Genomic DNA, 22,068 nt, shown 5'->3' with positions numbered 1-22,068 from the left:
ATAAATTTCCACTACCGACAAACGAACTCTTCGTGTGCTTCGCATTGCTATGGACTATCTTGAATCAAACTTAACTTCGATTAAAAATGGATTATTGACCTCTTACAGCGAAAATGATTTCTTGGTGAAAATTTGGGGCCCCTACTAGAAGGTGTTTTGTTTATTAACAAAAATATGGTCCGGATGAAGACGTAAGTACCTCTTCTTTTGAAATACTGTAGAATACTAACCTTTTTTTTGTAGGGGCGAAAGTGTGAACGATGCCTCGACTGAATCCAAGAAACATCAATATCCACAAAATACCAAAGTCATGAACTAAAAAGTCGTCAGATGAATATAGATCTGAGACATCTATCACACAAAATCTATTGTTCTTCAATAATCAATCTATTTTTATTTTATTTTATTTCCAGATTACTTATATAAATATACCTTAGTTTTTATTTTATAAAATAATCAATTTTAAGTTATTTTCTTTATAATAAACAATATAAAAGAATCTCACTTATTTATTATCGTCTTTATTTTACACAACAAAAAATCAACTAATATCACAAAGTTGACCCGAGAAGGGAAGGATGGATTGATTCGTGTGGCTCTTGATGATGACAAAGCAAATAACTGCTCAGGGTGGGTGTTGCAGTTGTCAGGCATGTATGGTCAAGTCGCGTCAGTCCATCTAGCTGACAATGGTCTTTATGTCGCTGTTAATCAAGGAAAAAGATTGGTCTTTCCTTCCTCTATCTCAAACATGGATGTACTTTTGGATACTTTGGAAACGTTACTCTTATTTGTGGTAAGGGTTCTTTTTTTTTTTTTGTTCGCTTGATTTATTAAACTGGCATTTTTTTTATTTTATTTTATTTTTAGGCAAAAATGGAATCACATGCTCATTTGATCAAGGATACCATCGAAACTATGGAATCTCGACGCAGATCTCTCGGAAAAATGTTTAATAGACCACGTCCACTTACTTCTGGGAATAGGAAGTTATCTACACTCCCCCAACAAACGACTCACAGCAGTCCACCCTCCCTCCTGATCTTTTTGGGGAGTTAGTCCGTGATGATGGTCTTGCTACTTCCTCTAGTCGATCAACAACAATAGAATACGATGGTGATCCTGATGAATTTGGATTCATCAAATTGATGGATGGTCGCGTATACAATGTCATTCAAAAAGAAGTCATGGATAGGCACCCCTTCGATGAATAAAGTATATACTTTATTTAAAATCATATATGATTTTGATCAGTCGTTGCTCAAGGCCAAACAAAACAAACCAGCATTATCATCACTCTTATCATCCACTATAGCTTTATTAGTTAGTTCCTTATACATCTTTTTTTTTTTATCTCTCTCATGCCCTTCTCCAATGCATATACGCATATATACCATCTTACTTTTATATATCATTAAATAAATACCAAATGCCTGCTTTGTTTTTTTATTTTTATTTTTATACAATTGGCCTTTATTTTATACATCATGTTTATTGAAATATACTGAGTTTTTCCGTTCGCTTGGTGGACAACCAGATTTTTTTTGTAACTTAACGGATGTTTGAAAATATAGATTGATGGATGATATTATTAATATAATAATGATGATTGTTCGAAGTGAGCATCAGTTCTTTTATATAAAAAGAACAAAATAGTATAAAGTATATTTAAATATGAGTTCCAAATATGGAAGTGGATGTCTTGGGTATTTGATCACACTTGATGATGATCAAATAATATAATAATAGAATTGATTGTTTAAGATAGATATTTGTTCAAATAAAATAAAAGTTAAAACTTAAGATGATTGTTTTCTTAAGAGTGGCCAAGATGATTTGATTAAACAATCTTTTATTGAATTTGTTATAATAAAACTTTGATCTTTGACAAAGAGAGAAAAAATATATAAACTACTAGATGTATTTATACTAAAAATATTTTGAATGATTACTCGTGTGTTAATGAAACCAGTTTTGATGATGGGAAAGAAAAACGGATGAAACTGGAAATGTTGATAAAAAAAAAATAAAAACGCATGAAACTAGTTTATGTGAAGTGTTGGGAAAGAAAATCGGATGAAACTGGTATAACGGATGACACGATTATGAGTAAAATATAATAACAAAATAAAAATAAGAATAAAATAAAAATAAAGATAAAGATGAGTGGTAGGATCATGTAAAAAAAGGATTGAAGAAAGGACATTGGAAAAAAAAGGATTTCATATTCCGAGATTATAGCAATGTTCCATGACTAGCAGCTGACTGGATTGCTTTTGTTTTCTTCGCCATCGCCAGGTTTTTTTACATGTAATATGGATCGGAAGAGCACGGGGAACTGGGCTAAACCGCATTGTTGGTTGAAACCATTCTGTAAATTGGGCCTTTCATGTCCATTGTGAATGTCATCACAGAGCAGCCTAAAATCATAACATTGTTCAGGTTATTCTATATCTCTATTGTAAACTATTTACCTTCCACTAGAATACCAAATACAGCTGCATCTTCAACACCCATGATCCTTATCAACTTGTTCAGCATTGCTTTCATTTCTACCCCAAGTTTTACGAAATCTGAAATGTCTACACAGCCTAACTTTCCAAGAGTGTTTTGTCATGAACATACCAGTAATAGACAGACAGACAAAGACAGAAGTGTCAGTATACGTTTACAAGAATATAGTAGTTGCTTGATATAGAAGAATATGTAAAAAGTAATTGTTGACCGAAGATAATTTTTTGTTGATATAAAATAAATAGCGCTTTTTATATTCTACAACTAAAGGAGATTGTTAACTATTAATGTTGGTCTTTTGAGAAAAGAAAAAGAGACAAAAATAAAGAAGAGAAAAAAGAGAAGTTTTTTTTGCGGGGGTTGAAGTATCACATCTTGAGAGGAGGAGAGAAGGTGATAAAAAAAAATAAAATATTCGTTTCGCATTTTTTTCTTTTCCTTTTTCTTTTCCACATTCCCCATTTTTTTTTTTCCCCATATTGGGTGTCCTCTATGTTTTTGCCATCTTGGTAAGTTTTATTAGATTTGGAGCGCTTTGAAAAAGGGATTGATAAAATACATGGGAAAACTCAGGATTTAGTACTGATAAAATACTTTAAAATAAGTTGTCTTCTTTTATATATATGTATGAATTGCTCCTGGAAACATCGTTGACTTCTTCTAGTGGGATTGAAGAAGAACCATCAATTAGACAAATGTCAAGATCTGAATTCAAGACGGTCTCCGGCGAGACAAAGCGAAGAGCATATCTGGAACTGAAAAAAGCAACAACAATGGTTAGACACAGTCCTGAAGCACATTTGAAGAATCAGCACTACCTTCTTTAAAAAAAGCCGATGTTGTTCAAGCACGCCATTGATCAACGATTATCCAGTATCCAATTTACCATCTTGAACATTCACGACAAAGATTCAAATCGGCCCAAGGAAAGCAACGTACTGTTGCAAACAACTGGTAAGAAATTCGATCGCATGATTTATTGGTAGTTTGAACGAAAAACTGATTGGATGGCAAGACTTCTTTTGGTGATTACTGACGACACTGTAACGAGCTTAGCTGCAGAGATTGGATCTATTGTGTGACCGTTCGAAATCTGTTTTTGGCAACCAAATGTGTAAAATAAAATAAGACTATTATCCAAATAATGGGCTGACCAATGGATTCAATGAAATCGACGTAAGTTTTTGCAGGAACTATATATACACTCTAATCACTTTGCTTTTGGCAATTTTTTTATATAGACGATGATGACAACGTTGGAAATAAATCTATCAGAATATTCCAAAGATACTACAAACAACATCAAGGTAATCAGCGGAAGAAGCAAAACACCATCTGCTGTCAACCTGGACGCCTGGATCTCTGAGGTACGATGGGTTGATGGAAATGGCAACGAAGATGATGAAAATGATGACGAAAATGATGATGAAAGTGACGATGAAAGTGATGATGAAAATGACAATGAAAACGAAGAAGAAAATGAATTATGATTAGTTGTAATTAAGATTTTCTAGAAATAAAATTGATTGATTGAAATAACATGTCGTTGTCTTTTGTCGTCTTATGTCAAATAAAATCTCTTATTATGCAAATCACATCGTCTCAAGGGAGAAAAATGATTGCATGTGAATGATTAGGTGGTGTACACAAACTTAAAAATTTAAGGCAACGCAAACATTTTTTTTTAAGTATGAGTACTTGTACCTCTTTTTTTTTTTTCCAGTTTATTATTTTCTTATACCTCTTTTTCCCTCTTTTTTTTTTTTATTATTATTATTTGACATGGCAAAAAAACCGAGTCTATTTTCTATTATATTATGGATGAGTCCCATCATAGCCTCCACTACTTATACTCATTTCAAAGAAGGTAACTCATACACCAACAAATAAACAAGCATCTATCCTAATCAAATAACAATTATCATTAGGTCCGCCTGCTAAATCTTGGAGTTTAAAGTATTATTTGATGATAGCCCTCATTCGAGCCTATATTACTGGTCCAGCTTCTAAGCTCACTCCTCAACAAATGCAAAAAGGATTCATTAAACGCGTCCCACCACCAGCCAAAGACTGCCAAGAAATAGAGTTAACCGTGCCTTGTGAATATCGACAACGTGGTGGACATACTCTTGGTAAGATCTTGAGTCAACAGGATGAAGCTCTTATTGGATGGAATTGGCGTACTGATCGTTCCCAGTCTGATGCTCTTCAAGGTGCTTGGATTCAACCTAATCAACAAAGGAACAAAAATAAAAAAAAGACCTTATTATATTTCCATGGTGGTGCTTATTTTTTGGGGACTTATAAGATGTATCGACCTCTTTTGGGAAAATTGGCCATATTAGCTGATGCTAACGTGTTTACAGTCGACTACCGTTTGGCACCTGACCATCCTTTTCCTACAGCTTTGGAGGATGCTCTTGCTGCTTATATGTACTTGTTAGATCCTCCAAAAGATGCTCTTTTTGATCCTATTCCTTCTTCTCAAATTGTTATATCTGGTGATTCAGCTGGTAAAAAAAAAAAAAAAAAAAAAGGTCATAGATTTTATATAGAGATGCGTGTTGAAAGATATTCATTGCATTTTTTTTTTTTATATATAGGAGGAGGATTGACAATGTCATTGTTGATTTGTATTCGTGATAGTGGACTACCTATGCCTGCTGGTGCTATTCCTATCTCACCTTGGTTAGATTTAACGCATTCTTTACCTTCTTGTCGTACCAATCAAATGACGGATTACTTGCCAAATGTATTCAACTCTTTAAAAAAAGCAAGTCCATTGAAAGACACTGATGAAGAAAAACAAGATGATATGCTTTTCTATGGCGTACTGGATGAAACTCTTGAACAAATCCATCTTTATACCCATAATCGATGTCTCAAACATCCTTTGGTCAGTCCTTTGTTCGATCGATACCGATGGCATGGACTTCCTCCTCTTTTGATTCAAACAGGTGATGCGGAACAACTACGTGATGAATCCATCTGTGCGAGTTTCAAAGCTACGGATCAATTCAGTGATGGACCTCCTTCTCTGGATTCAACTACCCATCTCAAACGATTACCCCTTACTCAAGTGACTCTGGATCTTTATGATGATCAACCTCATGTTTTTCAATTATTGATGCCATCCAAATCTGTCGAACGTTCTATCCATACAATGGCTGCATTTTTATCTGACATTGAATCCAACAAACAACAACAACAAGAACCTTTAACTATTCGTTCTGTGGCTCATGATGGACAAGTACAAGATGTTACAAAAGATATGATCAAGATTCATGCTGGAGACACTTGGCAAGATTGGGAAGATCGATTGGACAATACAAGTTTGAAATCAAGATTCCAGCAAGCAAGATTATGAAGGATTGTACTATTATTACATACACTCTCTCTTTTTTTTTTTTGTATTCTCACTGTAGTTGTTATTCTTTCTTGTACTCTTATGATGATCCATCGAAATAAAAATACCTTTGATATATTATTATTGATGATTTTTTCTTTTTTTTTTCTAGTTTTTATTGTTTGAATTCGTTCTAATGATAAGAAAAAAAAAGTATATGTGAAAGTCTAATCTGATGGAATCGAAGTTGTATCTATACTACATGAAAATTAGACCAAATAATGAGAATGATTTTTTTAAGAGATATGAGATGGAAAAAGAGAAATGATCTAGATAATACGAGGAGCAAGGGAAGCAGCCTTCATCCAGTTCTTTTGACGTAATTCAGCCGCCACAACACCTAATACACGAGTACCAAGAGGTTCCTTCTTTTGATTCAATAAGATACAAGCATTATCATCAAAGCGAATATAACGACCATCAGGACGACGCATTTCCTTCTTTGTACGAACCACTAATCCATGTTTGACATCCCCTTTCTTAACCTTTTGAGATGCTGCTTGAGTACCGGCAATGTTGGGATTGATTGGTCGAGCTTTCTTTACAACACATACAATTTCGTCACCTACATATAAATGAGATATATATATATATAGTTAGTTTAATGTATCAAGAAAATATATACAAGTATATATTGTATATATAATTTATTTTCCTTTCATTCTATTATTACTATTATTTTTTTTTTTTTTTACTTACCAGCTCTAGCAAATCGTGCACCACTCATGACTCGAATACATTCAGCAACAATGGCCCCAGAGTTATCAATAACATTTAAAGTTCCCTTTAATCCGATCATCGTTGTTAACAAAAAAAAAAAAAAAAAAAAAAAAAAAAAAAAAAGGTAAGGTGAAAAGAATATCCCCCCTCTTTGGAGACCCGGTTGACTGTCACAAAAAAAAAATAAAGCCAATGAAATGACATTTCCTTTTTGAGTTTGAAAATAAAGCCATTGGCAACATACTTTTTTAAAGGGACAGTTTTATTGGTTCATAAGGATCAGAATCATTTCATGTAGGAATAGTTACACGGATATCCTTTTCAGTGGGTTTGTTACATCATAGATATCAAATTTTTATGATTGGGGTTCTCCATTCTTTTTTTTTTTTAAAAAAAAAAGCAGCTAATGACATGGATTCTATGTCAAAAAAAAAAAAAAAAAAAAAAACAAAGATGACAATATATGTTCTAAAACATTTGAGGTTAAGTAGTCTAACCTAACCTACTTTTTTTCCAGAAATAGTGTAAAAGAATGCAACTTCTTTCACACATACATAATATAAATAAACGAAGTGCATACTTATATCAACTTCTTTTTGTCGGCATGCAAAAAAAAAAAAATGTAATTTAAAACAATCTTATCAAATACCATTCAATAAATCAGGCGGGAAAAGCTTTTTTTTTTTTTGATGATCATTAAGTGGCAAACACGTTTTTTTTCAATTGAAATGATTTAATTATTCAAAATGCAGTTACTATGTTTGGCAATGGGCACAATAGAGAAAAAAAAAAGGGCGTCAAACATACATAAAGAACCGAGTCGGTTTTTTTTTACCCTTCTTTTCTCTCCCCTTTTTTTTTTTTTCTTTCTTTTTCTTTTTCTTTTCTTTCTTCTTTTCTTTTCTTTTTTTTTTTTTATTTTTATTTTTTTTTCATACCCGAATTTTATTTACCCCCCCTGTGTGATTTATATTATTATTGTATGCTAAGCAGTCATCATTACCACTCAGACAAACATAGTAGTGGTGAAGGGGATGGACCCGATAATAATAACACCCATCATATACCACCAAGTGATAAAGATTATGCTCAAAGAATGCAACAAATCGATGATTTAAAATATTTCTTGGCCACAGCGAATGATGGATGGGATGCTACGTCGACCTCACTTCAAACGCCATCCTATCAAGTGCATACATTCCCACTTCCGACGGGGGAACATATCTCATGCGTGTTATGGAATAACCTTTATCATATTACCGGCACCGACATTGTACGATCCTTAGTGTTTCGATTCCATGCCTTTGGTCGGCCTGTTCAAAACTTGAAAAAATTTGAAGAAGGTGTATTTAGTGATCTTCGTAACTTGAAGCCAGGTCAGGATGCTTGTTTGGAAGAACCTAGGTCTGACTTTCTCGACATGTTATACAAAAACAATTGTATTCGGACCAAAAAGAAACAAAAAGTGTTTTATTGGTTTTCTGTCCCGCATGACCGCTTGTTCCTGGATGCCCTTGAACGTGATCTGAAAAGGGAAAAACTGGGTATTGAAACCACTAGCATTGCTGTAGCCGAACCTGCCACTTCTCTTTCTTTGGACTCAACTCAAGAATTATTTGATCATCTGAGGAAATCTTTATCCCTGATCCCTTCTTCTCATCCTGATGATACCGAAGACGATGATCTCAACAACAAATTGGCTTCTTCTTCTTCTAAATCTTTAGGTAATATACCACATCATCATTATCATCGTCATCAATAAGAGAGAGTGTGGGTTTTTTTTTTTTTTAATTCAGGCGTGTGTGTGTGTTGATTGATGATGCCCTTTCTGGTGCCGTGTGAGTTGTAAAATTTATATATATGTGCTAGTGGGGGACTCAACAAATAAACAATTAAAAGTTATATTGTATCCCCTTTTTTTTTTTTCTCTTTTGTTTTCTTTTACTTGCGATTTTTTTTTTTTTCAACGAGAGCAAAAAAAAAAAAAAAAAAAAAAATGATGAACAATCTATTCTGATTTCCTTTTTTTTCTTTTTTTTTTTTTTTTAAAAAAAAATCTTTGATATGGTGATGTTATATTTTAGTGGATGCCTCGTCAATCAAGGTTTGGAACGATCAAACCCAATTGGGTAATGCTGAAGCACCGATAGCATCACGCGATTCTTTTGGTCTGGGACAATATGAACATCGTCGAACGAATAGTAATCTATCTATAAGATCATGTCCTTCGTCTTTCAATGATGATGATGATGATGATTCTTTTTACGACAAACAAGAAAATAATCGATTATTACAACATCATCCTTTTCGACCATCTAGATCTTTGGATCTTCAAATGACAAAGAAGATTTTTGGGAAATTACCACTTTTCGATGGGTCTCCTACTTATAAACAAAGGCGTCATCGTGCTGCATCCACCAGTCATCAAAGTGGTACAACCTCTCCACTTTCATTGTCACCTGCTTTTGCAAGAAAGACTATTGTTGGACGTGGCACTTGTGCTTCTTCTCCTATATGTGACACGAAACAACAACAACAACAACGATCTTCTTCAAGTCGATTGATGAAAGCAGCAGTCATGGCAGGTTATCATCAACAACAACAATGGGAAGCCAAGTATGATAATAATAATAAGCATGATAATGATGATAACAAGAAAGATCATTCAATCACCTTATCAGATGACGATGATGATGATGATAATGATGATGAAGAAGATCAAACCAATGATGATAACAAGGCATTGATTTCTACGGCTTCTTATAATGCTTTGGCGAAAGCTACTAGTGCATTGGCTTCAGTGATGGGTGATGATCCTCGATCAAGATGTACATTTACTTGTCCTTTACATTCCTGTGGTCGATTATTTCGTCGGTTGGAACAATTGAAACGTCATCTTCGTACACATACATTACATCGACCTCATTTTTGTCAAACATGTGGTAAACGATTTTCCCGTTCGGATAATTTGACTCAACATAAAAAGATACATCAAAAACAGGCATCAAATGATATACAACAACAACAGCCACCATCTTTTGCTTCTTATTCTGCTGATGATGACAACAAATTCTATCCTATCATGGAACCTTTGACTTTATTGAATGATGATATCAAACCAGATGATACCTTTCTTTTCGACTCTGATCAACAACAACAACAACAACAATTTCAATCATGGATGATGAGAGGTCCATGGATGGATGTTTATGATGGTAGTCTTAACAGTAGTCTTTGTAGTAGTCCAGTGATGAATGACCCATCTTATCAACAGTATGTGGTTTCTGGAGCATCATCTATTGTGCCTTCTCCTTCTTCTTCGACATCCTCTCCTTATGCCAATTCAACCAATGAATATCATTATCAACTCCAGCGTCAACAAATGAATGCATTACAACAAGCTTTGGCATCATGTATGAAAACAACCAATCCCTTCTCTTCTTCTTCTTCTTCTCAATCCATCCCATGGAATTCTCAATCATCTGGATCTCTTTTGACTTCACCTTTTGTTCCACCTTTTTCTATGGAGGAGGACGATGTTGTAAATGATTGGACCCATTGGACAAAGGTAGCTAAATCACCCACAACCATGAATTTGAACGATCTTCATTCCTTTGATGCTTCATCGTAATGGTTCTTTTTTTTATATGATATTCCCTATATGCATATCTCCTCTGATTTACTTTTTTTTTTTTATTTACTATTATGATAACTATGATCTATGATTTATGGCTTTCACCTTTTTTTTTTATATGCATTTTTTTTTATCTATTTGAACAAACAAACGAAAGGATCTTAATACTATATATTAGTATGATATGATTCTCTCTCTCTAACATGTTTAAAAAAGAGGACCCTTTCAAAAAAAAAAAAAAAAAAAAAAAAAGACGTTGACATTGAACAAAAAAAAAAAAATATTTATAGCTATAAATAGTAAATAGTAACAATAATAATAATAAAAAAAACGTATATTATAATAATCAAAAGTAATGTAAACATTTTTATTAAGTGTGTAGGGAATAAAAAGTAAGAAAGAGAGAGAGAAAATAAAACTAATAAAGAAATATGGATTCACTTTGGAGAGAGATTTACAAAGGTTTTCGGACGACAAAGAAAAACATGGGAGTAAACAAGTTTTGTTGAGCACCAGCAACGAGAGCATCAGCGGCGACTTCCAAGAATTTTTGAGTTTCTACAGTACCTTTGGGAGCAAGACCAATTTTTTCTAAAACACGACACATGTTGGTAGTGGTGAATCGACCAAGACGGGTCATGGCCAAGGTAGTCACATAATCACGGAAAGTTTGACATTTGCGTAAATCACCTTCCAAGGGGTAATACCAAGCAATCGAGTCACCGACATCTGCCATATCTTGATGTAATTCGATTTCGAATCCAACATTCTTCAAAGCTTGTAAACATTCAGCAGTAGGTCGCATCTTGGGAATACCATTACCACGTTCAATACCATGACCAATTTCATGATGTTTGGGATTGCTGGCATCATAATCATCCGTCATACACCATTCATAACATCCAAACTTACCTCCAGGCTTCAATACACGAAAGATTTCTCCATACACTCCTTCAAAAGTAGGGGCATGACAAGTCGCTTCAATGGCATAAACCGCATCATAAGAATTATCTTCAAAAGGCATTTCCATAAAGTTACCCTATCATTATTATATTTGAGTCACACACGTGAAAATATTTTTTATTTTTTTTTTTATTTTTACCTTGATAAAATTGGTTTGATTTTGTAATCCTTCTTTGGCAGCATAATGAAAAGCACGTTCAACTTGGTAAGCATTATTATTCAAACCAGTAATATGAGCACCAGTGAAATGAGCAATTTCACGAGCTGGTCCACCTTTTTTATATTTAAAAAGAAAAAAAAAAGGATGATGAATTTTTTTTGTATTCTTTTTTTTTTCTTTTCTTTTCTCACTTACCAACACCACAACCAACCTAAAATAATTCATTAAAAAAAAAAGAAAAGATATCTTTTAATCTACCATTGTTTTATCCTAATCCTTAACTTACATCCAAAACCTTCATACCCTTCTTGATACCAGTATTAGCAGCCAAATAATGTTCATGACGAGCAATAGCACGGAAGAATTCTTCACCAGGATAATAACGACAGAAATGGAAACTAGTACCCCAACCTATAATAATATATAACATAAATATCAAAGTTTTTTTTTTTTTTTTTTGTTACCATATTCATAAAAATCAGTAGCCAAGTTATAATAAGAATTGACAAGTTTAGTATAACTATCTAAACGTTGGTCTTCATCTTCCTTTGTTTCATTTTCAGCCTTTTTCCACATCTTGAGGTAAGTATCAGTAGCAACATTGTGGACATCAGCATTCTTGGACTTTAGGTTAGAGATTAAACCAGTCTTGATTTCCTTACCGTGAAGAGCACGAGCAAAGGCAATATCTTCAGCATGAATAGCTGATACGGTATTTTCAGAAGAGGTCATGATGATGATGAAGAAGAAAAAAAGGATGAAGAAAAAGAAAAGAAAAAGAAGTATGTCAAATACTGGGATTAAAATAAAAATATTTTTTTTTTCTAGTTCCGTGATCCGTGTTCCTGATTGGATTGTGATGATTTGCTGCTTCTATCACCGCGTTTGCCCCTTCTTTTTTTTTTCTCTCTCTCTCTCTCTAATCGGTATGATTCACCGTTCTTTCTTACTTTTATTTCAACTTTATCCTTCTTTTGACTCTTCTTTTCTTTTTTTATTTTTTCATTATTAGTGATTCACTTGTTTGATATAAAATTATTGGAACATTGTTGATAAGACGGAGTTTCTTTTTGACGAATATGATTTTTTCGGTATTCTCGGCCACCGAAGGAAAAAAAAAAAAAAAAGAAAAAACTTTCATCCTTGTGATAATAATAGAAGATATGGTTTTTTTATTATTGAATAGATCAATATATATAATATAAAAAAAAACACACACACATACGCATATATATAGATAAACAATATTTATTGGAATAAGTTCTTGAGTAAAGGTATAGTATCGATCATAGACTTGATATCAGTATCTTCCACATTGAGTAATACTTGTTGTTTGATTTGTTCTTTAGCATTTTTGATGGTTAACAAACCAGTATCTTGAATATTGGAGATAATCGTATATAATTCTGTATTAGTGACAGATGGAATGGTACCATTTTCCTTGATGATACTTGAATATTGATGACGAACCTATATAGAAAAAAAAATATATATAAGTTTTTTTTTTGTTTTCTTTTTTTCTTAAATTTCTTTTCTTACATCTGCCATTGTACTACGACTCTTTTTTTGTTTGAGAATCAATAAAGTCGCCATTACAATTTGTTGTTGAAGACTAAGATGAGCCAACTTGTCTTTACCAGAATTTCCTGTTACTGGTTGTGATACAATACTAATATGTCGAACCGTTACTTTTGGATCCATAGTAGAAGAATTGTTGTTGTTATTATCACGTAAAACGTTGTTGTTTTGATTGCGTTTATGTTCTTTTTGAGCCAATTCAATTGCTTGTTGACAAAGATCAAACGCTTGTCGTAAATCCCCTTTTCTAGCTGCCACTTTTTTTGCACATAATTCCACAGCAATGGGTTGCATCAATGGTAATACTTTTGTTGATTCATTTGATGATAATGAATAAAGTCGATCCTTGATAATAGCAGAAATATCATTGGCACTATAAGGATTAAAATTGAGTAATTGAGGTTCACCTAAATAAATAAATAAAAAAGAGTTAAATATGATTTATGATTATTATTATTACTTACAATTTTTGGCACGAAGACGAGGTAATAATAAATCTGTCAAATTCAAAGCATTTGCAATACCAATCAAGACTAAACGAGAAGTAGGTAAAAAAGCCCATTCAAATATTTTATATAAAACATCTTGATCTTTTGTTACTAAATGATCAATTTCATCCAAGATAACCACACTATTATAATAATAATAATAAAAATGAATATGATAAATTTTTTTTTATATATATAACTTACTTTAATGTATCTTTTTTTGTATTTAATAAAAGATATTCAACTTGAACAAGAATATCAGCATTGATAGGGAATTTTTTGGAAGAAGTTGGTTTCAATTCAGTCACTAATTTGGTGTAAATAGCTTTTGGTTCGTTGATAGACATACAATTGATCATAACAATATTGATATGATGTTTTGTTTTGTTATTGTTGTTTAACATTTGTCGTTTAACGTCGTTTAACATGGCAGTTTTTCCTGTACCTGGAGAACCTGATATATAAAGACAACCTGGTTGATTTCCCAATACATGTTGCGTCCAAAAACTCATCATAGCTTCACGTTCTGATTCTCTTCCAATCAATCTGGAAGGTATAGTTGTTCGACGAAATATTGCTTTGCCACGTTGAAAAAGATCAGGTTTATGTAAAGTTTTGTTATTTTCAATGTTGGTTGTTTTGTATGAGTTTTCAGTATCATTAAAACAACCTGGTGAGCGTTTATTCACTATTTTATTAAAAAGGATATTAAGTATTTTTTTTATAAATATATTTATTTATTTTTTTAAGTTTTTTTTTTTTTTTTTACCTTGAGTAATGTTTTCTGATCTTGTTCGTTTCATATTGTGAATAGGGATACAATTGGATATATATATACAAGAAATAGTGTTGAAAAAAAAAAGAAAAAAAAAAAAAGGAGAAAGGGAAAAAAATAATAAATACAGAGCGGAGTGACTGACCAGAAAAAAAAAAGATCGCGTCGCGTGAGCATATAGGAACTTTCTCTGTCAATCATCCCACTACATTCACATTTTAATAATAATAATAATTAATAATAACAGACTTTTTTTTTATTATTATTATTGATACAAAAAAAATATATAAAAGATATAAGATCATTTATCATCATCATCAATAGATGTAGCCACATTTTGCCAAAAGGATACATCAGTTTCTTGAGGAATCTTGATCAAAGGGAAATGTTGAAATGCCAAATTATTAAATACATTATTGATATCAAAAAGATGATCAGGAAAAGGGACACTTTCAATAATACTACTTGCAGGAACCAAATAAGGACAATCTCGACGTAAAACGGAATCAGGTTGACTAAAAAAAATAAAAAAAAATGAATGAGCTGTTTTCTTTATTTTTATATATATAGATTAATATTATTTACCTTGTTACATAGACATCATCAAAATCATTTCCAATGATCGTCACATTTTGTAATAATTCTCTTGTCCAATTAGCACTGATGGTATTACTATAATGAATACGAGTACAATGTGGCATATAAAATAATGTAGATGTCGTCACTGTTCTTTTACAACCTTCATCTTCTTTGATTACAATCACATTGAAATGTTCACAAGCTTCTTTATCTAAAGTCGTCATCACTGGATCAAATATAGATATGGTACCTTTGATCTAAAAAATAAAAAAGAACATGAGTATTTTTTCTATATATATATATATATATATATATATATGTTACCTTGATAATATCTCTAATCAATAAAATGAGAATAAATTGGTATCTAGCAGCAATAGAGTCTTGCATCGAGCCTACTCCATAACATACAATATCTTGACATTGTCTTGGTTCTAAACATTCAGAGATCAGTGGTTTGAGTGCTTCATAAAACTTGGTACTTGTTAATTTTTCTCTAGAAAAAAAAGAAAATTAATCCTATATATAGATAGATATGTATCGTACCTATAGGTTTCTAACTGTTTGATCATATCGTTGATGGTCCATTCACTAGCATCTTCATATCGAATATTTTTCTTATTCTTGCGTTTCTTTTTATTTTTGGATGTCGTTATTGTTTTGTATTTGAATTTAGGTTCTACTTTAATAAAATCATCGTCCTCTTTATCATGATCTGTACTTGATGGCATGTCCAAAGAATTTGATCTATAATATTTGATTCATTGGAATTCAAACGAAAAAAAAAAAAAAAAAAAAAAAAAAAAGAAAAGAAAAAAAACTCGGAGATTAAAAAAATTTCATTTCAGTTGTTCCAGTATAGTCCTTGTTACATTTCGTTCTCTCTCTCTTTCTTTTCTTCACCTTTCTTTCTTTCTTTTTTTTTTTTTGGCTTTGTGAAGTTTCTCAAGTAATAATGCCAATCACTCGTCATACAGCTAATAAGGATAACTTGTCTAAACAAATCTCTAATAAGAACTTGAACGCTTCCAATGATATATCAGAACCTGTAAACCAATTGAACAAAATACAACATAATGATCTTGAAACACGACCATCTTCAAAACCAAACCAAAATGATATCCAGTTAAATCAAACTTTACAAAGTATATTAAATATATTGACAAGGTAAAAAAAAAAAAAAGAAAAAAGAATATGTTATTACATACTGATATTAATATCACTATTATTATTATTATCATAGACACGATCGATACAATCTCACTACTTTAGAACCTTTCAAAAATATGCAACAAAAACTCACTAAATGTCACTACTTGAATGCTGATGAATTCAAAGTAATTCGAAAAGTATATTGTTTTTATTCTTTTTACTAATCCAATTCTTTTAGAATGACATTGATATATTATTTACAAAGATACGATTGAATGCCAAAACACAAGATCAAAGAACAATAGAACAATTATATATTGCCCTTCTCGGTAGTATCAAATTAGAAACAACTCGACTAAGAAATCAACAAGAAGGACATTCTATGATGGAAACTTCAAGCTTGGAACCAAATGATCAACATTGGATACAGACTGCTTTATTTCGACCTACTATCGATGGATTTATGTTTACTGATGCCAATTCAAATATGGATCAAATCAATGAACCATTACGTAAGTTTCCTTTCCTTTTATTTTTTATTACAATAAATTTAATTTTCTATTATTATTATTATTATTATAGCATCTAGGATTCAAACTATCGCTATTCATCCAATACCTGCAGAAACATTTGCTGTTCCAAGCATGAAACAAGTCGTCCAATTACCTTACCGATTCCCTTCAAGATTCTTAAAACATGAAGACAAACCAATCGTACCTGGTAAATAAATGCTCATTCATATAAAAAAGATTTAATTGATCATTGATTTTTTTTTCTTAATTTTTTTTTTTTTTTGATTAGTACAATGGTTAGATTATGGACCTTTCAGTAGTTTTGCTCCAGCATGTGATTCTAATAATGCCAACGCGTGTTATGAATCAACTTATATGGGACGAGCTACCAAACGGTTTAGAAGATGGGAAAGGAAACATAGGCGATCACACATGGATACAAAACAATCTACAGATGATATGGATATAGATATAGATGTGGAATGGTTACAAAATCAAGGATTGGATGTGGATGCTATTGTAGGTGCTACCATGAACGAAGATATAACTACCACTATGACTGATGATGATAATAATGACGAGAATCATCTGGACAACATACTCAACAAGAATAAGAAACTTATAGAAGAATTATTGATATATCAAGAACGACGTTTTGCATCATCTTCAGATAAATATCCTACCAAAGTAGATATGAAAGAACAAGAAACAGGTAAAAAAAAAAAAATTTACAAAACTTGGCATAAAATTAATTTTTTTTTTTTTTTTTTTAGCTGATACGTTACAACGTCATTTTTACGAAATCTTATCACAATTATCACCATCATCCATTATTCAACCTCAAGATATAGAAAATGCCATGGCACGTCTACCTTTACAAGAAGCAGCTTACCGTGGATCTTTACCACCCAATAAAATATTCGCCTTTCCAAGTTCGGACAAAATGGAATCTTCTTTACCGCCACCTTATGCCAACATTACACCTACTTATGCCAAGGAACGATGGCGAATGATTGATGTTCAAGGTCATGATTTGTCATATCGACAACAACAACAATCTAGTTCTTCTTCTTCTACCGTTCCTCAAGTAACTACCAATTCACATACACCAAGTCCCCTTCGATCTTAGGAAAAAGAAAAAAAAATACCTTCTTTGTTTACATAGTCCTTTTTTTTAAAAAAAACTTTATTTAGTTTCCATCGAATCAATAAAATAAAATAAAAAAGAGCTATAGCTATTCTACTATCCTTTTTTTTGATGTCCATACAAAATTATATATATATATTTTCTATTTCTGATATCATTTTCATTGCCATAAAGCATTGACTTGTTTTCTTCGTACAATGGGTCCTACCATCAAAATACCAATCACCAAAGCAATGATGGTCAATAAAAGTTGTGATTTGGAGAAGTCTTCACTTAATACATCAAATTGTCGACTGGGTGAATCACGAGTAAAGTAAGTATCCAAACCATAAGCATATACCAAAGAAGTAGATTCTAATAACGCAGGTGCAGAAATGATATGTTCAATGCCGATGACCTAAATACATTTAAAATAAAATGAATAAAAAAAAGAACGATATAAGTATTTTTTTTTTTTTTTTTACTTACTTCAAGATGATAAGTCAAAAACATTTTTCTTTCTTCGGGAATAGGAGCATATGGAATAAGTTGTTCTTCTTGATCATCCTTCGTAGGTGGATGAGTGGGACGTCTAGGATCTAATAATCTCTTGTTGACGGTGAGGATTTGATGTGATGGTAAAGCAACTACAAAAAAAAAAAAAAAAGAAAAAAAAATGATCAATCAGTATTAAAAAAAAAATAGACAAATCCATCTTTTTTTTTCTACTTACATAGAATATCACGGGTCGAAACTCCATTTCTTGTACTAGTCACACCCATAGCTCGAACGCCATAAGGGAATGCGAAAGCTGCTGATTGTATCGAAGGTTGCAAAGGATCAAAGGATGAAAAATTGGAACTAAAAAAAAATGTCATTACTTTTACATCTATTAATTTTTTTTTTTTTTTTTTACCTGGATACACGTTGATTTTCCAATTCACCTTCATAAAGCTCTAATACAACTACTTGGTATCCAGTATCATTTCCATCATTGCTCCAAAAATGATAGACAACCCAGTTTTCAACTTGAACCAAATGCACGTTAAATGAAGAAACATGGGGATGAGTAGCTTGATAAAGAATGGTGCCTTTGACGGCATCGATGACATGCACGGTCAAAGTGTTACGTTCGGCATCACCAGAAAGAACAGTAAACATGTTGGGATTCAAATATTTGTAAAGGACATTGCGATTACCAAGCACACGACCAAGAGAAGCCACTTGATGTTGATCACCCCCTGCCATGGTCAACCATTGTTCTCCTGCAGGTAAAGCCAGATTCCATACAGGATGAGCTGTTAAACTATGACGATAACCTTCCACTACTTGATAACCTTTCAATATACCATCATGAGTAGAACGATAATGGAAATAGAATTGAGACCAAAAGGGTTGCGCCACCAATCGTCCGGCTTCTGTACCAGGATAGAGATAGACACGAGTGGTACCGGCATCATACAAAGCCAAGAGATGAGTATGTTCATCAGGTTCTTCTAAAGGTAACATCATGACCTTGCTTACCAAAGTGGGCGTCACTAATTCCGGATCAAATGCCTCTTGTACATCAGACTTGGTACTTGTGGTCTTGTAATTATGTCCTGTCAATCCATCCAATCTATACAAATGCGTCTCGGTATGAGAAGTACCTATCACCACAATCACCGGAGGCATTTTCACAGCTGCTGTTCGTACCACATGAATTTGTGTAAAATTCACCCCTTGAACATAACGTGTCCATAAAATCTTGCCATGACGACCAGAATCCTGAGCCACCACCTTGCCTGTCGAAGTCACTGAAATCAATAATTTACGCATTCCAAAATTATCTCTATACAATGGATCATTATTATTATTATTATTCCAACATTGTTGAGCTTGTAAGGTAGTCACATCACCAGCAATAGAAGAAGAAGATATCATTGGTTTTCCCATATCGATAAAATGATGAATCAACCAACTAGGAAGTTTTCGTAAAGCAATAGCATGAGTACCGAGACGACGCACATATCTTGTCAAAGGCGAATCATGTTGTTGTTGTTGTACTTCTTCTTCATCCACCAAAGTCCAAGTTTGCTTTTCTGGTAAATCTAAAAACACGGCTGAGGTTGTATGAGCAAGAGCTTCTTCACGAGACCAAATCACTTGCTTCATTGTTGTATTGTACATATAAACAGATCCACTTGATGTTGATAACAAAACTGTATCATTGATAGAAAGAGATAGAACAATATCACCTTGATGATCGACAAACTCGAATTCTTTCATGTTGTAGTCATTAAACGTTTCCATTGTCAGTAAGGATGAAGTTGTACTGATGCGAGTTGTTTGTCCATTCATTTTTGTTACTGTACCCAATGATTTCTAAAAATATAGAATGGATGAGTGATATGCTCTCTCTCTCTTTTTTTTTTTTTTAATAATATATATATATATATACCTGGATACCCATATCTTTCACCGCTTGTACTGATTTTCCATCCGCTGATAAGGAGACAACACCAACAATACTCAATGCATCTGGACCATCCTCTATCGCATACGCTTGTATAAAAAAGACATCTTCACTGGTAGCATCTTGAGTAGTTGTAAGGCTATATGCTTTATCAACTGTGGATGCAAATGGAGAAGAGCCACCGAAAAGAGTCTATTGACAGAAAATCAAATCAATCAGTCTATTCTACGATCATCCTTTTTTTTTTTTTTTTTTTGTGATTCTTCATTTTTACCTTCAAAGATGTGTAGTGGACCTTCTTGGTTCCAAACTTATTCCATTTCAAAGTTTCTTTTTCAATCCATAATAATGTTGTGCCATGTATAATGATGGGAGATTCAGGTTGACAAGAAATACGAGCAGTATCATAAACTAATTGACCAGTCACTTGATCTAGACCGGATACAAAACAGGAAGAAGAAGAAGATGTGATGATATTGTCATGATCAGGGGTTTCCACTAGATAAACTACTTCTTGTTCAGTTTGTTGTAAAGTCAAATGACTACCTGAAGCAGTAAGATGTTCCCATTCCCAAATAGTAGCCCCATCTTTGATTGCCAACTTATATACCTTGTCATGACCAGAAATGATCATCGTTTGTTGATCATCCGATAAAAGTATACCACTCGTCTGCGTAGTTTCCAATTGACGTTCCCAAACCAATTTTCCCGACTTGATATCCCAATATTGTATCTTAGGATGGAACTTTGATACCGTCACAATCCCTTGAATAAATATATAAAAAAAATGACAAATATGAGCGCGCGCATTTTTCATTAAAATGACCTGATCAACGTATTTTTACCTTCGGTTGTCAACCTTGGTTCTTGAAACTCGTGTTCCATGAGTTGTCGCCAGTCTATATTATATAAAAAGAATATATATATATACAATGCGTTTAGTTTACTACATGTTCTCTTTCTTCCTTTTTCCAATATATATCTCTTTTATTACCAATGGAACCAGTTGACGAGTCTAAAGAGGCTAGAACATTGCGTTCTGTAGCGATGATGACGTGTGAAGAAGTAGCATGTTGATGATGAGCTACCCATCGAGGTTTGCCGATCCAAGTATGATGCCTATATATATATATATATATATATATATGTGTGTGTGTGTGTGTGTGTGAAAAAATATCAGTAGATATTAGCAAAAGAAAGAAAAAGTCAGAGTTCATTGGTTTTTTTGCTTTTCAAACATTAAATCTTTCCCTTTCTTACCAATCAAACACACCAGCTTGTGATTCATAGATAGCACGAACTGATCCAGTACAAAAGTATAACAATAAAAACGCAATTATTAAAAAGCGTTTCATATTGTTATTCGTCAAATAGAAAGAGGATACAAAAAGTTGCTCTTTTTTTTTTTTTTTTTTTTTTGTGGAAAAAATCGGTGCTGTAATTTTGGCCCAATGGGAGGAGACACGTTCAAGATTTGCCCTGCCCAATGTGATCTGTACATTGCAAAGAAAGGAATTATAAAAAAGTGCAAATCAATTGTCGCATGCGTGAATCATTTTCGTGGTGATGATTCTTGATACGCACATGTATGGTACGACGTTATATTATTATTACATGTAACTGCTTTATGGCAAATATAATGGATGATGCGACAAAAAATTGGTTTTTGGATGATGATTTTGGATGTCAATTCAATATATATATATATATAAAAGTTCATTTAGTGTGAATATAAAAGAAATCAATCAAATCATAATCATCTAAATCAAAGGTAAACTAAACTATTTACCAAAATAGGGGTTTCACTGAGATAATCATCAAAGTTCCTTGTAAGTCACCAAATGGCAAGCTTCTTGAAGATAACGTGTCAGAACACTTGGTCAAGTATTATTCCATCTTGGACCAGAATTGTTCAATTGGATTGAGTTTGTGTGGGGAGTTAAAGTATCATGCGGCAAAAAGCAAGAGTTGATAGATCAGAACAAGAATGATGTTTTTGAAAGTGG

The 22,068-nt window shown here is 32.7% G+C and overlaps 10 protein-coding genes across 10 annotated transcripts; 5 read left to right on the top strand and 5 right to left on the bottom strand.

The window, feature by feature from the left end:
- The first annotated feature begins 474 nt into the window (after positions 1-474).
- BX664DRAFT_362877 (uncharacterized protein) lies at positions 475-1,500 on the top strand. The gene is made up of 3 exons (XM_051548342.1): positions 475-796; positions 871-964; positions 1,060-1,500. Exons 1-3 carry the CDS (start codon positions 653-655, stop codon positions 1,212-1,214), a joined length of 393 nt encoding a protein of 130 aa, XP_051395701.1. The 5' UTR covers positions 475-652; the 3' UTR covers positions 1,215-1,500.
- A 1,637-nt stretch (positions 1,501-3,137) lies between these two features.
- Positions 3,138-4,004, top strand: BX664DRAFT_318675 (uncharacterized protein; the record flags this gene model as incomplete). The annotated part of the gene is made up of 4 exons (XM_051542806.1): positions 3,138-3,290; positions 3,348-3,468; positions 3,644-3,690; positions 3,756-4,004. The coding sequence occupies 4 exons, from the start codon at positions 3,138-3,140 to the stop codon at positions 4,002-4,004; spliced, it is 570 nt and encodes a 189-aa protein (XP_051395700.1).
- An 818-nt stretch (positions 4,005-4,822) lies between these two features.
- On the top strand, positions 4,823-5,881 carry BX664DRAFT_271004 (Alpha/Beta hydrolase protein; the record flags this gene model as incomplete). The annotated part of the gene is made up of 2 exons (XM_051541125.1): positions 4,823-5,027; positions 5,118-5,881. 2 exons carry the CDS (start codon positions 4,823-4,825, stop codon positions 5,879-5,881), a joined length of 969 nt encoding a protein of 322 aa, XP_051395699.1.
- Positions 5,882-5,988: 107 nt separating this feature from the next.
- On the bottom strand, positions 5,989-6,721 carry BX664DRAFT_381155 (50S ribosomal protein L14; the record flags this gene model as incomplete). The annotated part of the gene is made up of 2 exons (XM_051548938.1): positions 5,989-6,485; positions 6,620-6,721. Coding segments are annotated over 2 exons (398 nt in total), but the record flags the coding sequence as incomplete, so codon positions are not given.
- An 852-nt stretch (positions 6,722-7,573) lies between these two features.
- BX664DRAFT_389671 (STE like transcription factor-domain-containing protein) lies at positions 7,574-10,501 on the top strand. The gene is made up of 2 exons (XM_051549557.1): positions 7,574-8,364; positions 8,725-10,501. Exons 1-2 carry the CDS (start codon positions 7,623-7,625, stop codon positions 10,269-10,271), a joined length of 2,289 nt encoding a protein of 762 aa, XP_051395697.1. The 5' UTR covers positions 7,574-7,622; the 3' UTR covers positions 10,272-10,501.
- Positions 10,502-10,609: 108 nt separating this feature from the next.
- Positions 10,610-12,174, bottom strand: BX664DRAFT_344430 (S-adenosyl-L-methionine-dependent methyltransferase). The gene is made up of 5 exons (XM_051547465.1): positions 11,862-12,174; positions 11,684-11,808; positions 11,593-11,608; positions 11,377-11,510; positions 10,610-11,313 (listed from the first exon to the last, which is right to left on the bottom strand). The coding sequence occupies exons 1-5, from the start codon at positions 12,127-12,129 to the stop codon at positions 10,729-10,731; spliced, it is 1,128 nt and encodes a 375-aa protein (XP_051395696.1). The 5' UTR covers positions 12,130-12,174; the 3' UTR covers positions 10,610-10,728.
- Positions 12,175-12,918: 744 nt separating this feature from the next.
- Positions 12,919-13,978, bottom strand: BX664DRAFT_271022 (P-loop containing nucleoside triphosphate hydrolase protein; the record flags this gene model as incomplete). The annotated part of the gene is made up of 3 exons (XM_051541126.1): positions 12,919-13,382; positions 13,440-13,606; positions 13,668-13,978. 3 exons carry the CDS (start codon positions 13,976-13,978, stop codon positions 12,919-12,921), a joined length of 942 nt encoding a protein of 313 aa, XP_051395695.1.
- A 494-nt stretch (positions 13,979-14,472) lies between these two features.
- Positions 14,473-15,603, bottom strand: BX664DRAFT_344428 (SRR1-domain-containing protein). Its single transcript, XM_051547464.1, has 4 exons — positions 15,364-15,603; positions 15,142-15,313; positions 14,824-15,074; positions 14,473-14,753 (listed from the first exon to the last, which is right to left on the bottom strand). The coding sequence occupies exons 1-4, from the start codon at positions 15,546-15,548 to the stop codon at positions 14,540-14,542; spliced, it is 822 nt and encodes a 273-aa protein (XP_051395694.1). The 5' UTR covers positions 15,549-15,603; the 3' UTR covers positions 14,473-14,539.
- A 130-nt stretch (positions 15,604-15,733) lies between these two features.
- On the top strand, positions 15,734-17,682 carry BX664DRAFT_344426 (uncharacterized protein). Its single transcript, XM_051547463.1, has 6 exons — positions 15,734-15,984; positions 16,061-16,154; positions 16,208-16,481; positions 16,552-16,689; positions 16,771-17,193; positions 17,255-17,682. The coding sequence occupies exons 1-6, from the start codon at positions 15,773-15,775 to the stop codon at positions 17,608-17,610; spliced, it is 1,497 nt and encodes a 498-aa protein (XP_051395693.1). The 5' UTR covers positions 15,734-15,772; the 3' UTR covers positions 17,611-17,682.
- Positions 17,683-21,433, bottom strand: BX664DRAFT_287861 (uncharacterized protein). Its single transcript, XM_051541770.1, has 9 exons — positions 21,323-21,433; positions 21,057-21,181; positions 20,908-20,961; positions 20,337-20,827; positions 20,048-20,254; positions 18,524-19,971; positions 18,341-18,468; positions 18,097-18,254; positions 17,683-18,025 (listed from the first exon to the last, which is right to left on the bottom strand). Exons 1-9 carry the CDS (start codon positions 21,415-21,417, stop codon positions 17,789-17,791), a joined length of 2,943 nt encoding a protein of 980 aa, XP_051395692.1. The 5' UTR covers positions 21,418-21,433; the 3' UTR covers positions 17,683-17,788.
- Positions 21,434-22,068: the final 635 nt, after the last annotated feature.

The sequence above is a fragment of the Halteromyces radiatus genome (assembly GCF_025201355.1).
Source record: "Halteromyces radiatus strain CBS 162.75 chromosome Unknown BX664scaffold_13, whole genome shotgun sequence".
Lineage (NCBI taxonomy): Eukaryota > Fungi > Mucoromycota > Mucoromycetes > Mucorales > Cunninghamellaceae > Halteromyces > Halteromyces radiatus.
The sequence above is the reverse complement of the archived record's forward strand: the minus strand, read 5'-3'. Positions and strand labels throughout refer to the sequence as shown.

Excerpts from the sequence above, each read along its gene's own strand:
- BX664DRAFT_344428 (XM_051547464.1), bottom strand. The coding sequence starts at position 15,548 with ATGCCATCAAGTACAGATCATGATAAAGAGGACGATGATTTTATTAAA. Across the intron at positions 15,075-15,141 it reads TGATTAGAGATATTATCAAG|ATCAAAGGTACCATATCTAT; the intron begins GTAACATATATA and ends TTTATTTTTTAG. Across the intron at positions 14,754-14,823 it reads GATGATGTCTATGTAACAAG|TCAACCTGATTCCGTTTTAC; the intron begins GTAAATAATATT and ends TATTTTTTTTAG.
- BX664DRAFT_344426 (XM_051547463.1), top strand. The coding sequence starts at position 15,773 with ATGCCAATCACTCGTCATACAGCTAATAAGGATAACTTGTCTAAACAA. Across the intron at positions 16,482-16,551 it reads TCAAATCAATGAACCATTAC|CATCTAGGATTCAAACTATC; the intron begins GTAAGTTTCCTT and ends TTATTATTATAG. Across the intron at positions 16,690-16,770 it reads AGACAAACCAATCGTACCTG|TACAATGGTTAGATTATGGA; the intron begins GTAAATAAATGC and ends TTTTTTGATTAG.
- BX664DRAFT_287861 (XM_051541770.1), bottom strand. The coding sequence starts at position 21,417 with ATGAAACGCTTTTTAATAATTGCGTTTTTATTGTTATACTTTTGTACT. Across the intron at positions 20,962-21,056 it reads CTCGTCAACTGGTTCCATTG|ACTGGCGACAACTCATGGAA; the intron begins GTAATAAAAGAG and ends TATATAATATAG. Across the intron at positions 18,469-18,523 it reads GAAAATCAACGTGTATCCAG|TTCCAATTTTTCATCCTTTG; the intron begins GTAAAAAAAAAA and ends ATTTTTTTTTAG.
- BX664DRAFT_344430 (XM_051547465.1), bottom strand. The coding sequence starts at position 12,129 with ATGACCTCTTCTGAAAATACCGTATCAGCTATTCATGCTGAAGATATT. Across the intron at positions 11,809-11,861 it reads TACTGATTTTTATGAATATG|GTTGGGGTACTAGTTTCCAT; the intron begins GTAACAAAAAAA and ends ATATTATTATAG. Across the intron at positions 11,314-11,376 it reads ATCAAACCAATTTTATCAAG|GGTAACTTTATGGAAATGCC; the intron begins GTAAAAATAAAA and ends TAATAATGATAG.
- BX664DRAFT_362877 (XM_051548342.1), top strand. The coding sequence starts at position 653 with ATGTATGGTCAAGTCGCGTCAGTCCATCTAGCTGACAATGGTCTTTAT. Across the intron at positions 797-870 it reads AAACGTTACTCTTATTTGTG|GCAAAAATGGAATCACATGC; the intron begins GTAAGGGTTCTT and ends TTTTATTTTTAG. Across the intron at positions 965-1,059 it reads AAAAATGTTTAATAGACCAC|TCCGTGATGATGGTCTTGCT; the intron begins GTCCACTTACTT and ends TTGGGGAGTTAG.
- BX664DRAFT_389671 (XM_051549557.1), top strand. The coding sequence starts at position 7,623 with ATGCTAAGCAGTCATCATTACCACTCAGACAAACATAGTAGTGGTGAA. Across the intron at positions 8,365-8,724 it reads TTCTTCTTCTAAATCTTTAG|TGGATGCCTCGTCAATCAAG; the intron begins GTAATATACCAC and ends GTTATATTTTAG.